Source organism: Melanerpes formicivorus, unplaced genomic scaffold, assembly GCF_026170545.1.
Source record: "Melanerpes formicivorus ecotype bairdi unplaced genomic scaffold, bMelFor1.0.p_v2 SCAF_99, whole genome shotgun sequence".
Classification (NCBI taxonomy): Eukaryota; Metazoa; Chordata; class Aves; order Piciformes; family Picidae; genus Melanerpes; species Melanerpes formicivorus.
The window spans coordinates 840,706-863,660 of record NW_027142451.1 but is presented as its reverse complement, the minus strand read 5'-3'; the positions used below and the strand labels follow the sequence as shown (position 1 = coordinate 863,660).

General features: G+C 40.9%; 1 protein-coding gene across 5 annotated transcripts in view; it reads left to right on the top strand.

The window, feature by feature from the left end:
• PTBP2 (polypyrimidine tract binding protein 2) overlaps positions 1-22,955 on the top strand; it is a 70,341-nt gene that overhangs the window by 23,350 nt on the left and 24,036 nt on the right. For 4 of the 5 annotated variants that reach the window (XM_068166272.1, XM_068166275.1, XM_068166274.1 and 1 more), the window contains exons 4-7: positions 13,229-13,401; positions 13,801-13,944; positions 18,547-18,711; positions 18,788-18,898. In XM_068166272.1, coding sequence (XP_068022373.1) covers positions 13,229-13,401; positions 13,801-13,944; positions 18,547-18,711; positions 18,788-18,898 — 593 coding nt within the window. Of the gene's footprint in view, positions 1-5,514; positions 5,520-13,228; positions 13,402-13,800; positions 13,945-18,546; positions 18,712-18,787; positions 18,899-22,955 lie in introns of those variants that run through there. The other variant, XM_068166276.1, reaches the window with a different exon arrangement.

Below are 22,955 nucleotides of genomic sequence, written 5' to 3'. Positions count from 1 at the left end.
AAACTGCCTAAGCTGTGCAAAAAAAATTGCTTTTTCATGAAAGTGTTTGTTTGCTTTTTGAAAAAAGGGGACAGGCTCTGCTCACTTCCTCCCTGTCCTTGTCCTACTGTGGTAGGAGCAAAGGATGTAAGCTGCAGCACAGGAGCTTCCATCTCAACACAAGGGGGAAACTTCTTTGCTGTACACACAGCCCTGGAACAGGCTCACCAGAGAGGTTTTGGAATCTCCTTCTCTGGAGACTTTCAAGGCCCGTCTGGATACATTCCTGTGTGATCTGTGCTAGATTGTATGGTCTTGCTCTGGCAGGGAGGTTGGGTCCTTCCAACCCCTGACATCCTGTTTTTTGTTTGACTTGTTTTTTTGTTTGGTAGAACTAGGGGCTGTGTCTTTAGCAGTGAGGCTGGAGATGATCTTTTTCAAAGATGATCATCCTACCCTTTTGTTGTGGTAACAGTTCCACAAGGATTTTTTTGTTACTCAACTGCCATTCAGAGTACTGTAGTACTGTAATGCTCTAATTATCTTTCTGGGAGAAAGGCATGAAGGATACCTGTAGTTCATACATATGAGTCCCTCTTGGTTCTTTTGTGAAAGGAAAAATTGTTGAATAAACATTTGGCTTGCATTGTTATTGATTGTTTGAACCACTAGCAATTTGATAAACAATGTGGAATTAAGGAAAACGCTAGAATGTTGGACTGCTGTCCAAAGGACATTGCTCAAAATACAAGGCCTGATCTTTGAGCATTTCCTAAACAGCTTTGCTGTCAGTATCCATCTTGGAGACTGTGTAGATGAAAGGAAATTGATATTATGTTATAGTAACATTGACTACAAGTTAAGATACTGCCTTTTTTACAAAAGAAACTTACACTTTGATAATTGAGGATGAGTTAAGCATCTACCAGTTAATTATGAACCCTGGTATCTCCTGTTTAGACATAATTTGATTACTGTCATTACTGTTGTGGAATTTAATTTCAGTTAAGCTTTTGTATTTCAGTAGACAAGAAATTCTTCCCCCCCACCCTCTTGAATTAGTTTATGAGCAATATGACAAAGCATCATCCTATCAACATTTAGGGAAGAATCCCATTTACTAGATGAGAATCTGTTTCAAGGGAGAAGAGGTTTTAAGCTTCCGGGTTAGCAAATCATCATAGAATTGTTTTGGTTGAAAAAGACCTTTTAAGATCACGGAGTCCAACCTTCAGCCTAGCACCACCATGACCATTAAACCATGTCTCAAAGTGCCATGGCCACATGTTTCTTGAACACTTGCAGGGACGGTGATTTCACCACCTCCCTGGACAGCCTGTTCCAATCCCTGGCCAATCCTGCAGCAAAGAAATTTTTCCTAATCTCAACCCAAAACCTCCCCTATCAGAATTTCAGGCCATTTCCTCTTGTTCTGTCACCTGATACTAGGAAGAAGAGACCAACCCCCACCTCTTTTATGAAATTGTTCTGGTTTTGATGTTAGATTTTTAAGTTTCTGAGCTTTTTTTAGCACCAGGTGACATCAAAATATTGAAGTTGTATTGTTAGGCCTTCTACTATACATTGAGCTGCTACCACTAGTGTTTTCAGTGTCCTTTTCTGAAAATACTGACAGTCTGTTCTTGTTTTCTACCAGAATATTGCTTGGTTCTGATCTCTTTGGAGAGCATAGCCCACTCATAAAAAAATCTGTGAATTTCATAGTATAGTATCATAGTATCAGTCAGGGTTGGAAGAGACCACAAGGATCATCTAGTTCCAACCCCCCTGCCATGGGCAGGGACACCTCACACTAGATCAGGCTGGCCAGAGCCTCATCCAGCCTGGGCTTAAACACCTCCAGGGACAGGGCCCCAGCCACCTCCCTGGACAACCCATTCCAGGGCTTCACCACTCTCATGGTGAAGAACTTCATCCTCACCTCCAGCCTGAATCTCCCCACCTCCAGCTTCATTCCATTATTATTATTATTATTCCATCCAAATTTGCATTTGTTTGTGTTGATACATAGTGATTAAGATGTCAGTTTAAACTGAAATGTGGTTTGGTAACAGGTTTCTAAGAAAACAGAGCTGAAATAAGGATATTTGAGAAATATTTTTGACTGTTTTGTTTTTAAAGACACATTATAAAGGGTTGTACACCAATATGCAAACCTTTTTCACCTTGGAGTGCTGTATATCCAGTAAATGCAATTGCTTGTTTTGTGGCTTTTAAATCTAAGTAAAAATGTCACTTCTCATTAAGACTAGAAAAGACATTTTCTCTGTGTCGAGTTACTTCTGTGTTGAACTTCTTGCGAGGCTTTTTGTCAGATGGAGAACAGCTTAATGGAAGTTTTAGGAACAGTTATGTATATGAAGAACATATGAACAGTTACATATATACCATGAATGTGTTACTGAAATCCACAACAAAAACTTAAAACATTTAAGAGATGTAAGAGCAAAAGATACTGATGACATTTTCCTGAAAACTGTCTTGTCAAAGACTGGGGAGTGAAACAGAATTGGCAGTTGTTGTTGTTGTTGTTACTATAGCTGCCACTATTTTCCTTGTTCACCTTTGTGTATTTAAGGTCAGTTAGTAAAAATACTTCAGAAATAATTTTGCAACTGAGCTCACCAAACTCCTGGAGCTTTAAATGATGCCATTAATCTTGATCTTGGTTTTATTTCATTAGCCGAGAATGTTAGCAGCGGCTTTGGTAGGTAATAGATTGTATTAACAGAATGCCTTGCACTATGAGGCATAGGAGCTAATAATATTTCAAGTGCTGTGTTTATTTCAGGGTATAAACATAGATATGCTGGTTATGATAGCACATTAAGGAAAATTGGTTATTAGTTAACATTAACGATGCCTAAACATAGGTAATTTACTTCTGAAGTTTGCAAATTGATTACACTTAATAGTAATTGGATAGATTTGAAGTGCAGCACATGTGATTGGAAAGTGTAATAATAGGCTATGACTTCCAGTTTTCTGGTGATATACATGGACATGTGCATATGGATGGACTCAGTATTAATGCTCTTTTTGTAAATTGAGAAGCTTTTAAAAAAACCCAAACCAACCAACCCCTTCCCCCCCAAACCAAAACACAAAACCCCACAATCAAACAAAAAGATTACCAAAAAGCCAAACTTCTGGAAATAAAACCTTGGGGTTTGGTGAATGTTATTAATTTACTTTGTTTCTGCCTGCATCACCATACTATAGTAATTTTTTTGTTCCACTTTAATGGCATTTCACTCTAACTGCCCTGTTTTTACATGTTGTAAGGGCTAATGGGAAGTACATTATTTTTATACATGTGCAGCATTATGCATTACTTCTAGGCTTGTGCAGCGTTGAACAGCCACGTTACCATGTTGTATAACATGGTTGTAAGAAAACTTACACAGTCCTCAGTGCATTTTGAAACAGAGGTGCAGCCTCTGTTCAGGTGTGGCAGTTAAAAGCTATGTGGTTAATTTTCAAATTGTTTAACAGTGTTTAGCTCTAGAAGCCCTAATTCCTGATAGGCACAATGAGTTTTCTTTCTGACTGATCAGGATTGTCCTTTGTGCATAGTCCATGTCCATGATTAAAAATACACAGCTCTTCCTACTGGTTAATGTTTTAGGTGAAGCAGTAAGACTTGCGCAGTATACAATCATAGCATCACAGAATGGTCTGGCCCAGAAGGGACCTCCAAAGGTCATCCAGACTCTGCAGTCAGCTGGGACATCCCCAGCTAGATCAGGTTGCCCAGAGCCCTGTCCAGCCTCACCTTCATATCTCCAGGGCTGGGGCCCCAACCACCTTCCTGGGCATCCTGTTCCAGTGTTGCACTAACCTCATGGTGCAGAATTTGTTCCTCACATCCAATCTCAATCTTCTCTTCTCTGGTTTGAAGCCATTGCCCCTTGTCCAGTCACTGCAGACCTTTGCTAACAATCTCTCTCCAGCCTTCTTATAGGCCCCCTTCAGGTACTGTAAGGTTATTAAGTGTCCCTGGAGCCTTCTCCGGGCTGAACCCCCCCTGTCCTCATAGCAGAGGAGGACTCTCAGCTTGTCATCATAGCAGAGCTGCTCCAACCCCCTGATCATTTTTGTGGCCCTCATTTGGACCTGCTTGGTCAGGTCTATGTCCTTCCTGCATTGAGGGCTCCAGAGCTGGGTGCAGTGTTCCAGGTGAGGTCTCACCCGAGCAGGGGAAGTGGCATATAGTAGTGGCCTAGCAAGGCAAGGATAATGAGATATTAAAGTACTTTGCAGATTGAAGTCTTGCAGAACACTCATCCCTAAAGCCCCAAAATAACAACAAAAAACAACCAAAAAAACCACCCACTCACCAAGCAAACATAATTAACACTGAACATATAAACTTCACTTTTAAGATTAACAAATTTCAGAGACCCTCATATTCTTCATGGTTTATCATTTTGTTTTGTTCTTGTTGTTTGTTTCTTCAATCATTTTCTAACCAATGTCCTGGGTTTCTTGTTTTGAGAAACTTCCATTGCACTTGTGGAACAGTTTGTCACTGGATCAGACCAAAGGTCTCCTCTTCCTACATACTATCTGTGACATGAAGCTATATATATATACACACACACGAAGGCAAAGAACCTCAGAAATGAATCCACGCTGGTCTCTGTTACACCCTTCCAGTTTGTAGCTGTCTGCAGTTTCCTTTGCTGGTTGTTTTAGGTACTGATACAAACTGGGCAGGGCCTGGCTTGAGAGCAACTGTGAAGAAAGGGACTTGGGGCTGCTGGTGGACGAGAAGCTCAACATGAGCCACCAGTGTGCACTTGCAGCCCAGAGAGCCAGCCAGAGCCTGGGCTGCATCAAGAGAAGTGTGGCCATCAGGTCAGAAGAGATGATTCTCCCCCTCTACACTGTGCTCGTGAAACCCCACCTGGAGCAGTGTGTTCACTTGTGGGGTGCCTGTTACAGGAAGGATTGGGAGGTGCTGGAAGGTGTTCAGAGAAGGGCCATGAGGATGATCAGAAGGCTGGAGCTCCTCTCCTGAGGACAGACTGAGGGAGTTGGGGCTGTTCAGTCTGGAAAAGAGAGGGATCCTTTGTACCTTGAGGTTTTAAGGCCAGGCTGGATGTGGCTCTGGGCATCCTGATCTAGTGGAAAGTGTCCCTGCCCATGGCAGGGGGTTGGAGCTGGATGATCCTTGAGGTCACTTCCAACCCTGACAGTTCTGTGATTCTGTGTTTGTTAACCAGTGCAATATTTAATCAGAATTTCTGTCTGATTGTAATCCCCCGCTGTAAGCTAGGTATTTCCATCGCCTTTCCCTTGGCCAGCTATTTCCTGTGTGGGTGAGTGTCCTGTCTTCTAATTGTTGATGACATCAAATTGCACGTTTAGTTAGAAGTACCCTCCACATGAGCTGCAACACTGGGTAATACTGCTACAGTTAGCTTTTTGTCTTTAACGTGTACTAAACTGACTAGAGGATAAAATAAGTATTCCCGGAAAAGGCTAAGTATGTTTTGTTTTGAGGGTAGTTACTGGTGTATACTGACAGCTGTGAAACAGATTGACTCCTGCAGAACTGATGTCTAGTTAGCAATTATTACCATAGATATGCAAGGATTTGCACTTTGCATCTTGTGATGAAGTTTTACCATTTTTCTCCTCTGTCTTTCAAGGAAATAATAGGTGAAAGCAACTTTTTATTGTGTGCAATATCATTGTCCACAGCAACATAGTTACATATCCGTGTTAGATTGTGTGAATATGAGAGAAGGTTACTGTGAAGTAAAATTGCATATCTAAAATAAAGACTCCAGATATTTTCAAGGTAAATTGTATATTTTTGGCCTCAGAACACTTTAGGTTGTCTCTGTATTTCTTGAAAAATAAGAACTCATGCAGAGAAAAACTGTAGGGTGAAATTTTGTTAAAATATGTTTTCAAAAGTGGTTAGCAGTAGGAAGCTCTTCACTGTTTGCTAGGAATTATGCTGAACTTTAAAGATCAAGCTGTCAACAAAAACTGCTTGGGAGTGTTGAATCTCCATGAGTCAAACAATTGAATGCTGTGTACTTACAGTGTGTCTTGTGTACATTGCGCCTCATTCTCTTGCTTATGTAGGTTTCTCTTTCTGTATTTAATGAAATAGGATTTTCTAGCTAAAAATGCCAGGGACTGAAGTTATTTCCATAATGGCCATTTATAGGTTTTGTCAACTCTTAAGCATTCCATTTCAACAACTTGATTTATGCTAAACTGAAGCAGCTCTGCAACAGGGATGTGGTTTATGTATCATTTACATTTAGAGAGTAGTGTCCTATTTAGATAAGAGGATAATGCTTTGATTGCCATTTGTAGAAAGGAGAGGTTTATTTACAAATAGACAACTGATGTCACGTGGAAACTGGATTTTTCTTTTTGGTGGAGAGTCAAAGAGTGCTTTTTATATCAGTGCATTGGCAAAGGGTTTTTTTGGTTGTTTGAACAAAATGTAACAAATATGCAGGGTTAGATTTGTTCCTTCCCCTCCCCTCCCCCCTTTTTTAATAACTGATGTATTTAAGGTTGTAACTTGATTACTGAATGAACTGAGGCTAACACTGTGGTTTAGTCATGCGACTCTCATGATGATTCAATTATTTCGCACCCCCCTCATGTTGATATTATGGCATTATGCTCTTCAGTGCATCTTTATATTTGTAAAAGCATTAGTGACCAAAGTTTCAAGTTGCACCAGGCTTCTCAAGTCTGGTGAAATGTCAAACTACTTGATAAAATTACTTCTTCCCAATAAACTTCCAGTTTAATAGTAGCTCATCAGCAGTAGTTCTTCGTTGGCTTGTGAGGCTTCCCTCTCCAACATTCCATTGCCCCCCTAATTTTCTGCAGTTTTATCTTTCTCCTGCTATGTAGGGGAAATACCTTTAGGGTTGCTTCTTTGTCTCCCTAGAGTGCATCTCTACCATAACACAGTATTGTTTTCAATACTTGCTTTTCTTCCCTTACCTTTGCACCTTATAGAGATGGATTATGCCAATACAATTTGTTAGACAACAAAGTTGTCATTTTCTTAGCCATTCAGTTGACATTTCAGGGGGGCTGAACATGTTGGGTTCGCATGTTTTAAATGTGGCTTTTCTGTTCCATGTGGCTGTTCTGTTCTGGTTTAGTGGTGTGTCTCCAGGTGAGAAGTACCCTAAAACAGAGACCAAAGTCAGAGAGAGATTACAGACAGTGCTACTGTCTCTTTAATAATTGCTCCAAAGGCTAAATTTCCTTTGTTACACAGATGCTTTGAAAAGCTCACTTGTGTGTGTGAATGCATATTTATTATATGACACACTATTACTGCCATTATTTAAATAGTAAGGTAGTATTAGGCTATGCTGACTGGATAATCGGAAAAAGTCCGTGCCCTCGTGGCTTTCAAGAAAAGCTGTAATAGAATCATAGAATCAATAAGGTTGGAAAAGACCTCAAAGATCATCAAGTCCAACCTGTCACCCAACACCTCATGACTACTAAACGATGGCACCAAGTGCCATGTCCAATCCCCTCTTGAACACCTCCAGGGATGGTGACTCCACCACCTCCCTGGACAGCCCATTCCAAGGGCTAACAGCTCTGTCTGTGAAGAACTTTCTCCTCACCTTGACCCTAAACTTCCCCTGGCACCACCAATATTGTGCTAATTTCAACTGCCTTCTTAAAATGCAATGTCAAGCATTTTGGGGTAAATTTTAGTTTAAGAAGGTGGGCTTCATTCTTCTCCCCCCCCATCCCCCAAATGTGCAAAGTACGCTTCTGCCAATAATTCATAAATAACTTCTGTCATAGTTGCATGTCCTGCTGCTGAAATCTTGCTTTGGGAATTTTGGGAGCGCTGGCAGTGTCTTGCTGCTGGCCTCCCATCCATTCTGTCCTGCCCTGTTTCTTATTGCCATGCATACAGCTGTAGTGCCTAAGTACCTATCTTTGTACTATTTAAAAAGATATATATGCACATACTCTTTTTCACTTCAACAGTTTAGCACTTAGAGCTCTTTTTTTACAGTAAGTTTAAAAAAAATAGTTTAATAGATGTTTAGTTTAAGGGTTTTTGGTTTTTTTAAATAAAATTGAGAGAGCACCTTGTATACAGCAGTTAAGTTAAAGCTGGTAACTGCTATTTAGGAAAAGGTACATAGTACAACAAAATATTTCTTTCACGTTCGTAGAATCTGTAGAATCATAGAATTGTCAGGTTTGGAAGGGACCTCAGGGATCCTTCAGGGATCCATGGGTAGGGACACCTCACACTACAGCAGGTTGCTTGCAGCCACATCCAGCCTGGCCTTATAAACCTCCAGGGATGAGGCTTCTACCACCTCCCTGGGCAACCTGCTCCAGTGTCTCACCACCCTCATGGGGAAGAACTTCTTCCTAACATCCAATCTGAATCTATCCATTTCTAGTTTTGTTCCATTGCCCCCAAGTCCTATCCATACCTGATGCCCTAAAAAGTCCCTCTCCAGCTTTCTTATAGGCCCCCTTAAGATACTGGAAGGCCACCAATTAGGTCTCCTCACAGCCTTCTCTTCTCCAGACTGAATAGCCCCTACTCCCTCAGTCTGTCCTCATAGGAGAGGAGCTCCAGCCCTCTGGTCATCCTCGTGGCCCTTCTCTGGACACATTCCAGCACCTCCAGGGGCCCCAGAACTGGACACAGTGCTCCAGGTGGGGCCTCACCAGAGCAGAGTAGACGGGGAGAATCACCTTCCTTGACCTGCTGGCTATGTTTCTCTTGATGCAGCCCAGGATGTGTTTTGCTTCCTGGGCTGCAAGTGCACACTGCTGGCTCATGCTGAGCTTCTCATCCCCCAGCACCCCCAAGGCCTTTTCTTCAGGGCTGCTCTCAAGCCAGTCCCTGCCCAGCCTATATTGGTGATTGGGATTGCCCTAGCCAAGATGCAGGACCTTGCATTTGGTCTTGTAGAACCTCATGTGATTCACAGTATTGGTCCTTAAACTTTCTGCATCAAAAGCTGAAACGCTATAAAATGCAAATATTAGACAGCAATGGAAAACCAATTTAGTCAAGTAATGCAATAATTATTAAAGGAACATTTCTCTGCAAATATGTGAGTGATTCTTTTGTTTTTTTAACTGTCCAGTGGTACTTTCGTTGCTAACATTAGGATTGCCAAAGGTGCAATTCTAACACAAGCTTTATTTAAAAAAATAAAATACTGTGGAAAAGGTAATATGTTGAAATTATATGTTGAAAACCACCCACAAAAGACAGAGCCCCTAAGTACTGATCTGAGGATTCATGGCATATACTTTTCTGCTGATGTGATGAAAGCAGGGATTTCTCACCACTTTCACAAAATACTTCACAGGATAGCAGGATCTTAAGGAGATCATCGAGTCCAACCCCCTGCCAGAGCAGGTCACACAGGACACATCCAGACAGGGTTGGAAAGTCTCCAGAGAAGGAGACTACACAGCCTCTCTGGGGAGCCTATTCCAGTGCTCTGTGACCCTTACAGTAAAGAAGTTACACCTCAATATGAGGAGTTTGCTGTGTGCTGTAGTTGATACCCATTGCCCCTTGTCCTGTCCCAGGGTGCAAGTGAGCGGAGACTGTCCCCTTCCTCTTCATCCCCCAGCCCTTAGATATTTATAGACAATGATCAGATCCCCTCTTAGTCTTCTCTCCAGCCTAAACAGCCCCAGGGCTCTCAGCCTCTCCTCATCAGGCAGTACTTCAGTCCTGTCGTCATCCTCATAGCCCACCCTTGGACTCTCTCCAGAAGATCCTTGTCCCTCTTGAACTGGGGAGCCCAGAACTGGATGTAGTATTCCAGGTGAGGTCTCACCAGCCCAGAGTAGAGGGGTAAGAGAACCTCCCTCAATCTGCTGGACACACTCCTCTGAATGCACCCTAGGATCCCATTGGCTGTCTCAGTCGCCGGAGCACATTGCTTTCCCGTGCAGGACTTGTTATCTACCAGCACTCCCAGGTCCTTCTCTCCAGGGCTGCTCTCTAGCCGATCACCTCCCAGTTAATAAATATAATAATAAATAGCAGATCACCTCTCAAAATAATAAACTAATGCAGTTTATTATTCCTTCCCAGATGATGGGCTCTGCATGTATCCTTGTCGAACCTCATTAGCTTCCTTTTTGTCCAGCTCTCAGTCTGTCCATGTCTTGCTGAATGGCCACACAACCATCAGCTCTATCAGCTAAGCTTCCCAGTTTCACATCTGGCTGAACAGACCCCTCAACACTGTCATTTATGAAGGTGCTGAAGATCTGAGTTTAAAACCTGTTGTTTTCACTTTCACATTTGATGTTGTTAAAGTTTCATATATAGCTTTTGAAATTTGTAATGAAGAGAAATTATTTAGCAAGCTGAAATATGAAAGCCCTTGGAAATCTAGTGTCAGTGCCACTGTAATTCTCTTCTTTGAAAGTTTGTAACGTGTTTGTAATGAATTGTTAAGCCTGTCATACTTCATGATGTTTGCTTCTAGGTTTTCTTTAGAGATTTAAATGGAGAAGTAAGGAAGGCTGTTGTGCACTGAGCTGCAGTTGAATAATGAATACGCCTTTTCACAAACTTTGGTTGTCACTTTCAGGATGAAGTGCTATACTGAGTGATTTTTTCAGCAGGCAAAATCTGGCTACCTGGAAGCCAAATTTTACCAGGTTTTCTGAACAGATTCAGATGGAAGCCTTCTGTAGGTTTAAGGACAGAGTTCAGGTCCTAGTTCTCTGTGTGTTTTTGAGGTTTAACTCTTTGTGCTCCTTCAGAATTTACCTTTTGTGCAGCAGTCCAAAACAAAATATGTGCTATAGTGTGATTTGCTCACCTCTAAAACTGTCAGTTGGAGATACTGCTAGCTGAATTTTCACCAGTTTCAGCTGCTGGAGGAGACTTGATGGGGTACTTGGTGCCATGGGTTAGCTGTTTTGGTGGGTTGGATTGGTTGATGGGTTGGATGCAATGATCTTGAAGGTCTCTTCCAACCTGGTTTGGTTTATTCTAAACAAATTCTGTTCTTTTCTGTCTGCTAAAGGCTCTGTTCTGAGTTCTGAAATGTAATTATTTGTTTTCTTTTCTTTACTGGGGGGAGGGTCAGTTGGGAAAGGGGAAGTTAAATGGTGACCTGTCTCCAAGTCATGCTAGTTTTAACGATGGGAGAATATCTGCACTTTTATACACAGCTAAATCTGAAGTGGAACATAAAAACATTCAAATGAAAGAAGTTTAGCTGTTTAAAAAAAAAAAAAAAAGTCTAAGGGAGTGATGTAAACAGTTCTTGATGTATAGATTTATTCTTTTTCCATCAGTTCCCTCAGTGGAAGCATGGAGAATGAACTTACCTTGACACAGTAAAAAGTATGTTGCTAGGTTTGGTCAGACCCCCTTGAGTTTGCCATGACACAGTTAAATGTCATACCTGGTTGGCTTTTCAAATCCAGCTCTGAAGTGTGGCAGTACTTGACTTGTAAAACTGCAATTTTGAGTAAGTTGGCTTGGTTTAGACAAACTGGGTTAACAAATGGAATTACAGATTATTATTTAGACACACCCTTATCAAAACTTCAAATGCTCGAGTTGGTCAGAAATTAGTGCAGTAATTGTATGCAGGGAATCAGATGAGGTGTAAATGAATTTCTTGGCTGAAATTCAGAATTATATGCTGTAGTTACTGCTGTGTGATAATTGAGGACTTTATTCTCTTTCCTCTGGAAACTAGGCATCAACTTTCTTATGAAGATCAAGTTTTTGGAGGATTTAACATACATGAGTGCTTCCTATTGATTCCCCTCACCCTCCATTTATTATTACTGCTGTTTTAGTGAGTAAACAGAAGCAGTCTTATCTATTTTACATTTTTTAAAATCTTTTGTTATAAGCCTTCAGCCTTTGACTTTGACCCCTAATAATTACAAATATCTTTCTACTGCTCACAGTTTGTGGTCTCTCTTTGAAATACAGGTAACTATTGGACTGCTCTTCTAACATGAAATCAGAGACTGAAAGGCTCACACACTGACTTGCCTGTTTTATAGCCAGAAATAGTAAAAGAGAAGGCCTTAACTTTGTTTTTGTGTCTGAAAGCATTCTGATTCCCAGAATTAATTGTCATGGATCTTATGGCAGTATTGCTCTGTAGTTAACCAAAGTAAATAATTGTTTGTTTTTTTTTTTTTTTCCTGGCATTCCTTCCAAACCAAAACGTGTTCTATTCAAGTGGCTAGATTTTATTGCATGTGTTCAAGATCAAGGAACTCAAGATGGAATTTTGTTGTACAAGAAGAGTATCTTTCTGGTGCTTTACACAATACTGTTAATTCTTCCCTCTTTTGCGAGGAGAATCTTGCCTGGCTCGTTTGTTTCCCTCCTCCTCAACACCCCCCCACCCCCCACCCCCCCCCCCCAATTTGGTAATAAGTGTCTAGAAATATCTGAGGAGGAACTTTTAGTGTAAGGGTCACAGCACACTGGAACAGGCTCCCCAGATAGGTTGTGGTATCTCCTTCTCCGCAGAGAAACCCTGTCTGGATGTGTTCCTGTGTGACCTGTGCTGGATTCTATGGTGCTGCTCTGGCAGGGGGGTTGGACTAGAAGATTTCCAGAGGTCCCTTCCAACCCCTAACATCCTGTGAACATAATAGAGATTTTTGTACTTGATCCTTAAATTCTGAGGCTGTAGATTTCATCAGACTTCTGTGATGTCAGCACTCTGGGTCATACTTCTTAGCATCAATAATTCTTCCTGTCCTGCTTTGATGCTTTTCTGCTTTTTGTGTCTGGCTCGTTAGCGCAAACAATCTTTGAAAGTTTCCTTTAGCAGCTCATCAGGTAATTATTCACCACCATTTTTCTCCTTTCAGAAGCAATTCTGGATAGCCTATCTTTTTAAAAGATATATTTCAGACTTCTTCATGCAAGCCCTTCTGTCATAATACTTACATGGTGTTATGTGAGGTGTTATGAAAAGGGATTTGCTTTTTTCTTGTTTAGAAAACGACTTACCACAGAGGGTTCTTGAATTAGTCTTAAACAGTTCAACTTTCATAAAACTAAGTAACAATTACCTCCTCAGAATTTGTTCTGAACCCCTGATTTTTACTTAGATCAAACTAAGAGATGACTTAAAAATTCTCTCATCTTTGTGATTGAAAGCATTTTCTAGGAAAGCACTAATGTCAGTGAACTGTTCAAATAGACTCTGACCATCTCTTTCAGCCAATGGTAATGACAACAAGAAATTCAAAAGTGATGATAAAATGGATGGGGCTCCTTCTCGTGTTCTTCATATCAGGAAATTGCCTGGGGAAGTGACAGAGACAGAAGTTATTGCTTTAGGTTTACCTTTTGGTAAGGTAACCAACATCCTGATGCTAAAAGGGAAGAATCAGGTAATTTTTTGCTTTCTGTTTTTCAGTTTGCTTACTGTAATTTCAAAAGATGTTATTAAAATACTCTAGAAATAAGTCATACTGCAGTAAATATTTATGGACAAACCCAGCAACCTAACAAGACAGCTTTGTTACTTGAGTATTTTAAATCAAATCATAGTGTCTTTTAGTAAATGGGGAGTGGGGGTGGGGAGAACAGCAGGGGGTGGCCGGCAGCTACAGAAACCAAGAGATGAGTTTTCAGAGTTGTATCTTAGCAGACAAAATTGATATTTAAGAGGATGACATCTTCTGAAGACTGATATTTGTTAAAAGGTGCTATTGACCCTTTTGTTTGTGTATGCTACTAATACAAAGATCCTGGGCTTTGTGAATACTGAAAGCTAACTTTAATTGCAGGCCTTTCTGGAACTTGCTACAGAAGAAGCAGCTATCACTATGGTCAATTACTACTCTGCAGTCACACCTCATCTTCGTAACCAACCGATCTATATCCAGTATTCCAATCATAAGGAACTGAAGACTGATAACACACTTAACCAGGTATGTTTCCTCTTCTGTAGTATTACAAACCAAAGTGAGTCACAGCTTGCTTAGCTTCTGGGACAGACATTGAAATCAGTTGGCATTGTCCACGTTTTGACTCCACTGTGGTCATACCTCTTGAGCGTTCTATTCTGTGACATTAAAGGGTTTTTGCTTTCTGTGTAATCATTCCACTACAATAAATTTCCTTAATGTTGCTTTAAAAGACAATTCAGAATCTTTTCTTTTTGTACATGAACTTGAGTTTTTTTCATAAAATTTCCATCTTGGAGACTGTAGGATGAAAAAAGGGACTTCTGACACCTGAACTTCCCTAGTGATCATAACTAATGCCAATGCTGATGTTGCAGTGCTTTGTATAGCTCTGATAGCCTCAGATTATTATGTGATCTGTTCCTGGAGAAAAATACCTTAATGATCACTGTAGAGGTGAATATGCTTAACAGAAACAAATCTTTTGCCTCTGCAGAACCTGTTTCACATCCAATACAGATACAGTGTGATTTTTGCTGAACAGGGAAATTAGCAAAACCAACATGGTGACCATTGCATGCAAATTACAGGAGATCAGTTGACCTCTAGTGAGCCCACAAATTTAAGGTTAATTTCTTGGGTTTTCTTTTTGATATTACAAAGACAACATAAGTTCCAAGTTACAGTTTCTGTGTCTTCTGTTGTGTCTTAGGTATAATGTGTAGCTACTAACATGGCTTTTAAAACCCATTTCAGGATAATCTGTTGAAAGACATCTTGGGTTCAGATCACGTATGCTGTTGATTTTCCTGTTGAGCTTTCTAAACTTTCCAGTTCCTCAGAATCATTCTATTATTAAAAATGGAGATTTTCCTTTTTTTAACTTTTTTTAATCCAAAATGTCAGTTATACATAAAAAATAAGTAGCTTCATTTCTTTTTGAACAGAAGTGAAAAGAGGATGAATTCTGTCTGCACATATAGTGGATGGGCATGCTTCCTTAAGGAGCTGTCTCATGCATTGTCCTCTGGCTTCTGTGCTGATACTGGTTTTGTTTCCTATGTCCACCATGTATAGGATGTGCTAAATTTTATAACACGATGCTTGTTAATACCAAATTTTAACGCATTCCCAGTCTTTTAGGTCTCTCTTTCTAAATGATATATATAGATACTTAGTAAAAGCTTGTACTTCCTGTGTCCACCACATATAGGTGTGTGTCCAGAGAAGGGCCACGAGGATGATCAGGGGGCTGGAGCACCTCTCCTATGAGGACAGACTGAGGGAGTTGGGGTTGCTCAGTCTGGAGAAGAGAAGGCTGCCAGGAGACCTCCTTGTGGCTGTCCAGTATCTGAAGGGGGCTGCAAGAAAGCTGGGGAAGGATGTTTTAGGGTGTCAGGTAGGGGTAGAAGTGGGGGGAATGGAGCAAAACTAGAAATGGGTAGATTTAGATAGGGTGTTAGGAAGAAGTTCTTCCCCATGAGGGTGGTGAGACACTGGAATAGGTTGCCCAGGGAGGTGGTGGAAGCCTCATCCCTGGAGGTGTTTAATGCCAGGCTGGATGTGGCTTGCAAGCCACCTGCTGTAGTGTGAGGTTTCCCTGCCCATGGCACAGTGGTTGGAACTGGATGATCCTTGAGGTCCCTTTCAACCCTGACAATTCTCTGATTCTTTGTGCTAACTTTTATGCCACCATGCTTATTAATACCAAATTTAAATGTGTTCCCAGTCTTTCAGGTCTCCATTTCTTTGTTTCAGAATTAAATGGTATCAATAGATGCTTAGTAAATATTCTATAGCTATTGTGTAAACATGGGATGGTTGATTACTCTTTTTTCCTGTAAGGAAAAATAAAGGTGCTACAGGTACAGACTGTTTATAGTCTACTTTTGTAGATTTATTTGGTTTTTATACTCATTAAGCTTTTAATCTCTATTTGAAAGCCTTTTCATCCAGCCAAGCTCATTTTGAAATTGTCATTTGTTTTCTGGGTATTCAGGCAGGAATATAAAGAGGGGCCAGGATGTTAGTACCTGCAACTGGAATGATAGGTTAAAAATTTGGAGAAAGGTGCAAGTATCTTAGCTATAAAGAAGAGAGAGGAAGAAAATACTGAGTCAAAAAACACTTTAAACAGCCAGGCCTGTAGAAATAATGAAAGCAAGAAAAGACCCATTAAACTATGCTATTATTCTGCACTTCTCAAAAGTAGTAGCTTCCAAGTTTATTTCTAGTTTTGCACTTAAAATGAATAAACAGTTTCAAAGGGACCATTTGACGTTTTCATCTCCACTTTATACACCTGAAGTTTCTTTCCTTGTGAGAGGAGCATTCAAACTCAGATTTAAACCCAACAATCCTCCTGTATCCAGACTCAAAAAAAATTGAGGACAGGTTGATCTCTGTGACTGTACTTTTATCATCAGTGTGTTGGAAATGCATGGGTTTAGTCTTACTGTACAGACATCACAACATTTAGCAATAAATGTTACGCTTTTGGAACGGTGCAGCTGTGTAATTTGGCAAAAATCAAAGCTGTGCATACCATTCAGATGCCTTCAAAAGGGACTATTTAAGGTTCTAAATATTATTTGGAATTTGTTTGACAAAATGTTCACTGTCATAATTTGATACATGTGGCAGTGTTAGGTCCTGTACTCCATCATGTGTTCACGTGAACTCGACTGGAATGAAACAGGATACATGAGCATAGGTGGATAGTCCTGGAAAGGGCCACATGTGAAAACTGACCTCTCAAGCTTTGGTTCTTTGGGTTACAGAGCTTGAACTTTTACCAGTCACTTAAAGAACTGAGTTTTAATTGATCTGTGCTGTTTCTGTCCTAAAAGAATGAGTAGGAGGTGATTATACAACTCAGCCAAATACTCAGCCAGCTAGAAATTGGTGCCTCTAGGGGCAGAACCCAAAAATAAATCAAAAATACTGTGTTCTTATCAAAGGTTGTCTTTACAGAGTAACAATACTTAAAGTAAAACACAGAGATACATTTTGTTTTCCCAACTAGTGTTCACCAGGTCTTCTTTTTTTCCTTCCCTCCCCTTCCTCCCCCACTTTCCTTACTCATTGATTCGTTTCAGTATGAGGAGTATCATGTAAGTTGTGAGACATGAAATCGTGTAGTAGCTCTAATCGCTTTCAAATATGCAGTATGCATTAATACAGTGGGTTTGGTTTGGTTTGTTTTTTTTTACCTGGCATGCTCACTTGTCTCTGTTTTGTATCATTTTGCTTTGTAAGGCTACTGTAATGAAAGTATTAAATGGAAACCCATTTTTCTGCACTTTTTCTTGGGAAAAAGATATCTAATCTTGCTAATACTGTCAATTTTGGCAGTGAAAGTAGTTGCATAGATGCATTTTCCTGTGATGTCATCATGTGGTCACTCTTGAGTTTTTACACCCCTACTTGTGTTTAAAAAAAAAAGAGATCCCCATGCATGGAGAGTACTATTTTTAATGAAAGAGGGTGGGTAACAGACACCAGTTGGTTTACCTCTCTTTGCATACTGCTTCCTCACATTTGTCAGTCTTGTGTGTTCACACAGTATCACAGTATCACCAAGGTTGGAAGAGACCTCAAAGATCATCAAGTCCAACCTGTCACCACAGACCCCATGACTAAACCACGGCATCAAGTGCCACGTCCAGTCCCTTCTTGAACACATCCAGGGATGGTGACTCGACCACCTCCCTGGGCAGCACACTCCAATGGCTAACAATTCTCTCGGTGAAGAACTTTCTCCTCACCTCGAGCCTAAACTTCCCCTGATGCAGCTTGAGACTGTGCCCTTTTGTTCTGGTGCTGGTTGCTAGAGAGAAGAGACCAAATCCCTCCTGGCTACAACCACCTTTCAGGTAGTTGTAGAGAGCAATGAGGTCTCCCCTGAGCCTCCTTTTCTCCAGGCTAAACAACCCCAGCTCCCTCAGCCCCTCCTCACAGTGCTTGTGCTCAAGGCCTCTCACCAGCCTTGTTGCACGTTCAAGTGTGTCAATGTCTTTCACTGAGTTGCTGTCCCTTCCTATCAGAGCCTTCTACATAGTTCAAATGGCAGTGAAATGTTAACTGGAATACAATTGCTAGAAAAGCAGGTTTCAGTAGGATGGAATTTTTTTTGGGCTTTATGTGTTGTTGGTATTTTGCCTTTTTTGTTGTTGTTGTCCTTGCCTTTTTTGATTGGTTGAGGGTATTTTTGGTTTGGTTTGGTGTGATTTTTTTTGTTGGTTGTTTTTGGTTTTGTTTTTTTCTTTCAAGAAAAGGAAAAAGTCTGAAGAGTCTTGAAACCTAGCAACCCCTCATTGCTAGTGGAACAACAAATTTGCTGCTAGGAAGGTTGATAATGGTGCCTTTTAAAGCCCCTCCTTACTGTGGCATAGGGATGAATTGATGTTTTAATTGTTCTTGTCTCTTCTCACAGAGTCAGACTGCACCACACTTACATTGTGTTCTGTCTGTAGCTCGAAGTTTTAAACCAGTGGACCATTTCACTGTTTGATGTTCCTGAAGTTAACTGTTTCAATATTGCTGATTAATTTTAACTATCATCCTGAAATACTTCTCTTTGTGTTAAATTGTCTTCTGGTTGGCTTTGTTTTTGTTTTGCTGAAGCGGGCTCAGGCTGTTCTTCAAGCAGTGACGGCTGTGCAGGCAACGAACGCTCCCATCAGCGGGACCACTGTTAGTGAGAGTGCAGTGACTCCAGCTCAGAGTCCAGTCCTTAGAATAATCATTGACAATATGTACTATCCAGTAACCCTGGATGTCCTTCATCAGGTAAGCTGGATTTTGTTTCAACTCGAGCTATGATTAGGAGGAGCTGGTGTGTAACACTCTGCAATGTTTTTGGCAGATATTCTCCAAATTTGGTGCTGTATTGAAGATAATCACATTCACAAAGAATAACCAGTTCCAAGCTTTACTGCAATATGGAGATCCAGTTAATGCACAGCAAGCAAAACTAGTAAGTATCTTTTAAGGCTGGAGACCTTCCTGTAGTCTAAGCTTGTGTAAAATGTTAATGTGACAGCCCACAGTAATATGTCATACTCCTCTAGCACTTGTGTGAATTTTTCAAGTTGAAAAAAAAAACCCAGCAGATAAGAGTTATTACATAATGTTGTTATATTGAGTGAAATCAGTGCTCAAAGATGCTGTGTTTAAGGATTCTATGTTTGAAGAATTGCATACAACTCTTGATTCTGAATAGATAAGACTGCAATGAGATGAAATAACAGGCAGGACTGCAAGTGAAAATGCCAACCAGAAGTAAAAGTGTTGGATGTGATGTTGATTAATTCACTGTGTAAGCAGCAAACTTAGTGAGCCCATTGGATTGTTTTTGATAAGTACTTTCTAAGCATCAAAACAAAGATGGGGTTTGTGGATTGGATGTATGTTTAGTATCCTAAAAGCAATACCCAGACTTTGTTACACAGGAAATGCCCAGGAGAGTGCAGCCTTACTGATAGGACCAGACTCTGAAGAAGCTGTGCAGCAGTGAGAGATGAGAGCAGAATCTTACTTCTGGTTTTTGGAAACTCTGCTATCCTTAGTAGGAATAGGAAGAACTTCCTATTAGCAGGAGAGAGCCTATGGATTAATTATGACAAAGATAAACAACACATCATCTAGAGTTGATGTTTTGAATCAGCCAAATGGGACATGTTCAGGTCTGTGGCAGTAGGGACTTTGAACCAAAGGGGAAGGCTAGATTTTTAATTCTGTTTTCAAGAGATAAATGGAATAAATTTTTACATTCAGACCTTCACCATGCAGTGTGGGTTTGCAGAAGGCTGATTAAAATTGATGTGCTGGTGAAGTGTTGCTTGGCAGCATAGTAGGTGCTTATTGCCCAGAGATGACAGAAGAGTTGAGAACTTCAAGAAAAAGTGAAAAGCTTGCATGTCAGATGAAGTTGGCAAGGAATATCTCTTAGAGGAGGAAAGAAGAAATAGGCTTAGTTTTCTGTTTTAAAGAATGATGACAAAATAAAGTCCTACATTAAGTGGTGGAAGATAGTAGTTTTTGCCCTCCTTAACAAATATTGGGCATTGATTAAAAAACCTGGAGGTGATAGGCACAGGGAATTAGCAGGAAATGAGAAATGTTCAAAATGCAGAGTGTAATCTTTCATTTCAGTGAGAACTCAAGTTAGCCAGAGACAGGATCTTCAGCTGGGTTTATGAAGGTCTGCTTTAAGAAGATATTCACCTGCAAATCAGTCAGGAAATATTTATAGATTTGGAGTATAATTTAAATCAAGGATATCCTTTTTGAGTTGTCAAATACTAGATGGTGTCTCAGAGTAGAGGAGGGGATGTAAATAACGTCACTGTGCTACATAACAGTTGGGTTGTGTGAGATACCTTTTGCCTTCTAAGCAGGTTTAAAATAGTAATAGGGCAGCTAGGTCTCTAATGTACAACTGCTGCAGAAATCAACTGTAGTCATGAGGATTGTGCTTGAAATATGTCATAGACAGTTGGGTGCTAACATGTTTGCAGAGTGTTGCCATTCAGTCTTGATTTGTGTGTGGAAAGTTGTTTCTCAGTACTAGATGTTAATGTTGCTTTTAAAAGTGCATTTTAAAAGCAAAGTATGACATCAAGTGATGAGTTTTTTGACTTCATTTTTTGAGTCTTGCATATATTATCAGAAGACTTAATGGGAAGATGACATCTGTGAAATGGACTGTAGTGATTTGAAAATGATCAGTGTAATTCTAGGAATGTTTTAGAAAGAAATGACAAAATAACAGAAGGATGAGGTATGTAAAAGTAAGAAAGAAACCTGAGACTCTCTTGCTGATGTTGACTTGTGACAAACTGGTACAAGCTTGTTGGGTACTGTGTTGGACTCAGATTTTGTTTGGTTTTTGTTTTGCTCTTTTAAAGCATGTGTTTGTTTCTTTAGTTTTGCATGTTTTGATTAGGGTAGCTGTGTGCTGGTGGTAGCTCATGGGAATGACTAAACTTCATTGAATAACAACGACTCCTGCATGTACAACCATTGTCAGAGTGAACTTGGAGCCTTAGTGACAAATTGAGATGGGTTTAGGTTTGCTAGTTTCATATTTGAACCTCTTTATACACAAGACCACCACCTGCTGAGGATAGCACCAACTGCAGGTGTTGAAGAAGGCTGAATTTGGAGGAAGGTTTGGTTTCCTGGCTACCCTCCCAAACCAAACAGAGGTAAATATGTACAGTTCTTCTGTTTCAGTCACTGTGGTAAAACATGAAGTGCCACTAAAACAAAAACGAAGGAAAGAAGCAAAAACAAAGGAAAGAAGCAAAAACAAAGGAAAGAAACATTCAGGTGGCAGGAAAAAAAAAACAAAACCCCTAGTTTTAAACACATGTGGAAATGAGAGCAAGAGGATGTGGTGGCTGCACTTAAGTTGCATGGAGTTCAAAATTGAAAGCATGGTAAAAGAGTAAAGAAGTTTTCAATTTGTTTTCCATCAGTTCTTACTCTAGAAGATAACGGGGAAATTTAATTTTCCACTGGCACTCTTCACAGGAAATCAGAATGTGACCTTAATAGAAATTGAAGATTATTAAGGAAGTTAAAGAGCAATTTGAAAAACTCGAGTGATGTAAGTACCAAGGAGAGATGCTGTTCATTTGAAGGTTCTGAGAAAATAGGGACACTGACAAGAGTGTATAGTACAAAGCCTCTAGCCTTGTGGGAGCACTTTTGCTGTTTGAATGAGCAAGTAGTGAAAAATGGCATTGCTCCACTTGCTTTTTGAGGAGCTCCTCTCCTGCAAGAGTGTAACTACCCTGAGTCGTGTCTCATCACCACCCTCAGACCAGATAGTCATTAGAGGAGCAAGTGAAGGTGGAGACAGCAAATGTCAGCTGCTGTGCAATGCAGCAGTCGTGCCGTGGTTGGAGAAAGAGCTGATAGTGTGCAACAATAGAGCACACTGAGCTACTCTGCTTCTAGTGAGACAGAAGGTGGTGTCCTGGAGATGGATGTGCATGAGGAGGTAGACTCTGAGCACCGTAGTGAATGAGCAGTACCCTCAGCAGAAGCAGGAAATTGAAATATTTGAGTAGCCTATTGAGCCTGTTTTAGGAAGATGAGAGTGCTGCTGCTTCTGTCTGAACAGCTCACTAAGCCAGGCTGGTGTCTTGCTGTAAGTGCACCTAAAGGACTCTTGCTAGAGCTTGCATATTGACACTTCTTAATGTCTCATCTATGGAGGATTAACCGAGGCTCCTGTCTAGCCTATGACAGTAATCTGGACCCAACATGGGTTAAGAAAAAAATCACAAGTCTAACTGAGAGTTTCTATTACAGTTGGCCAGTTAGTCCTTATTTGGCCCATAGGTGATGCAGAGTGCCTCTGCAGCAGTTGTCACGAGATTTGGCTCTACACTGAAAATACCTTCTTCCTCGTTGTTTTGTGTGACAGCTTCAGGGTGGCTCTGCACTGCTAGCAGTCTGCAAAATACCTCTGCTGTACCCTGTTGCCCTAAAATCTGTAACAGGAATTTCAGGTAGTGATTGCCAAAGGGGAAGCCAAGGACATACCTGAGCAAAGCCTTCAACACTGTCCTGCACCACATCCTGGTCTCCAAACTGGTGACACATGGGTGTGATGGGTGACCACTAGATGGATACGGAACTGGCTTGATGGCCGCACCCAAAGAGTGGCTGTCAATGGCTCCATGTCCCAGTGGAGACCAAGGACAAGCAGAGTCCCTCAGGGATCAGTCCTGGGACCAGGCTTGTTCAACATCTTTGTGGGGGACATGGACAGTGGCATTGAGTGCACCCTCAGCAGGTTTGCTGATGACACCAAGCTGTGTGGTGCAGCAGACAGCTGGAGGGAAGGGAGGCCATCCAGAGGGACCTTGACAGGCTGGAGAGGTGGGCACAAGCCAACCTCATGAGCTTCAACAAGAGCAAGTGCAGGGTCCTGCATCTGGGTCGGGGCAATCCCAGGCACAAATCCAGGCTGGGCAGTGACTGGCTGGAAAGCAGCCCTGAGGAGAGAGACTTGGGGG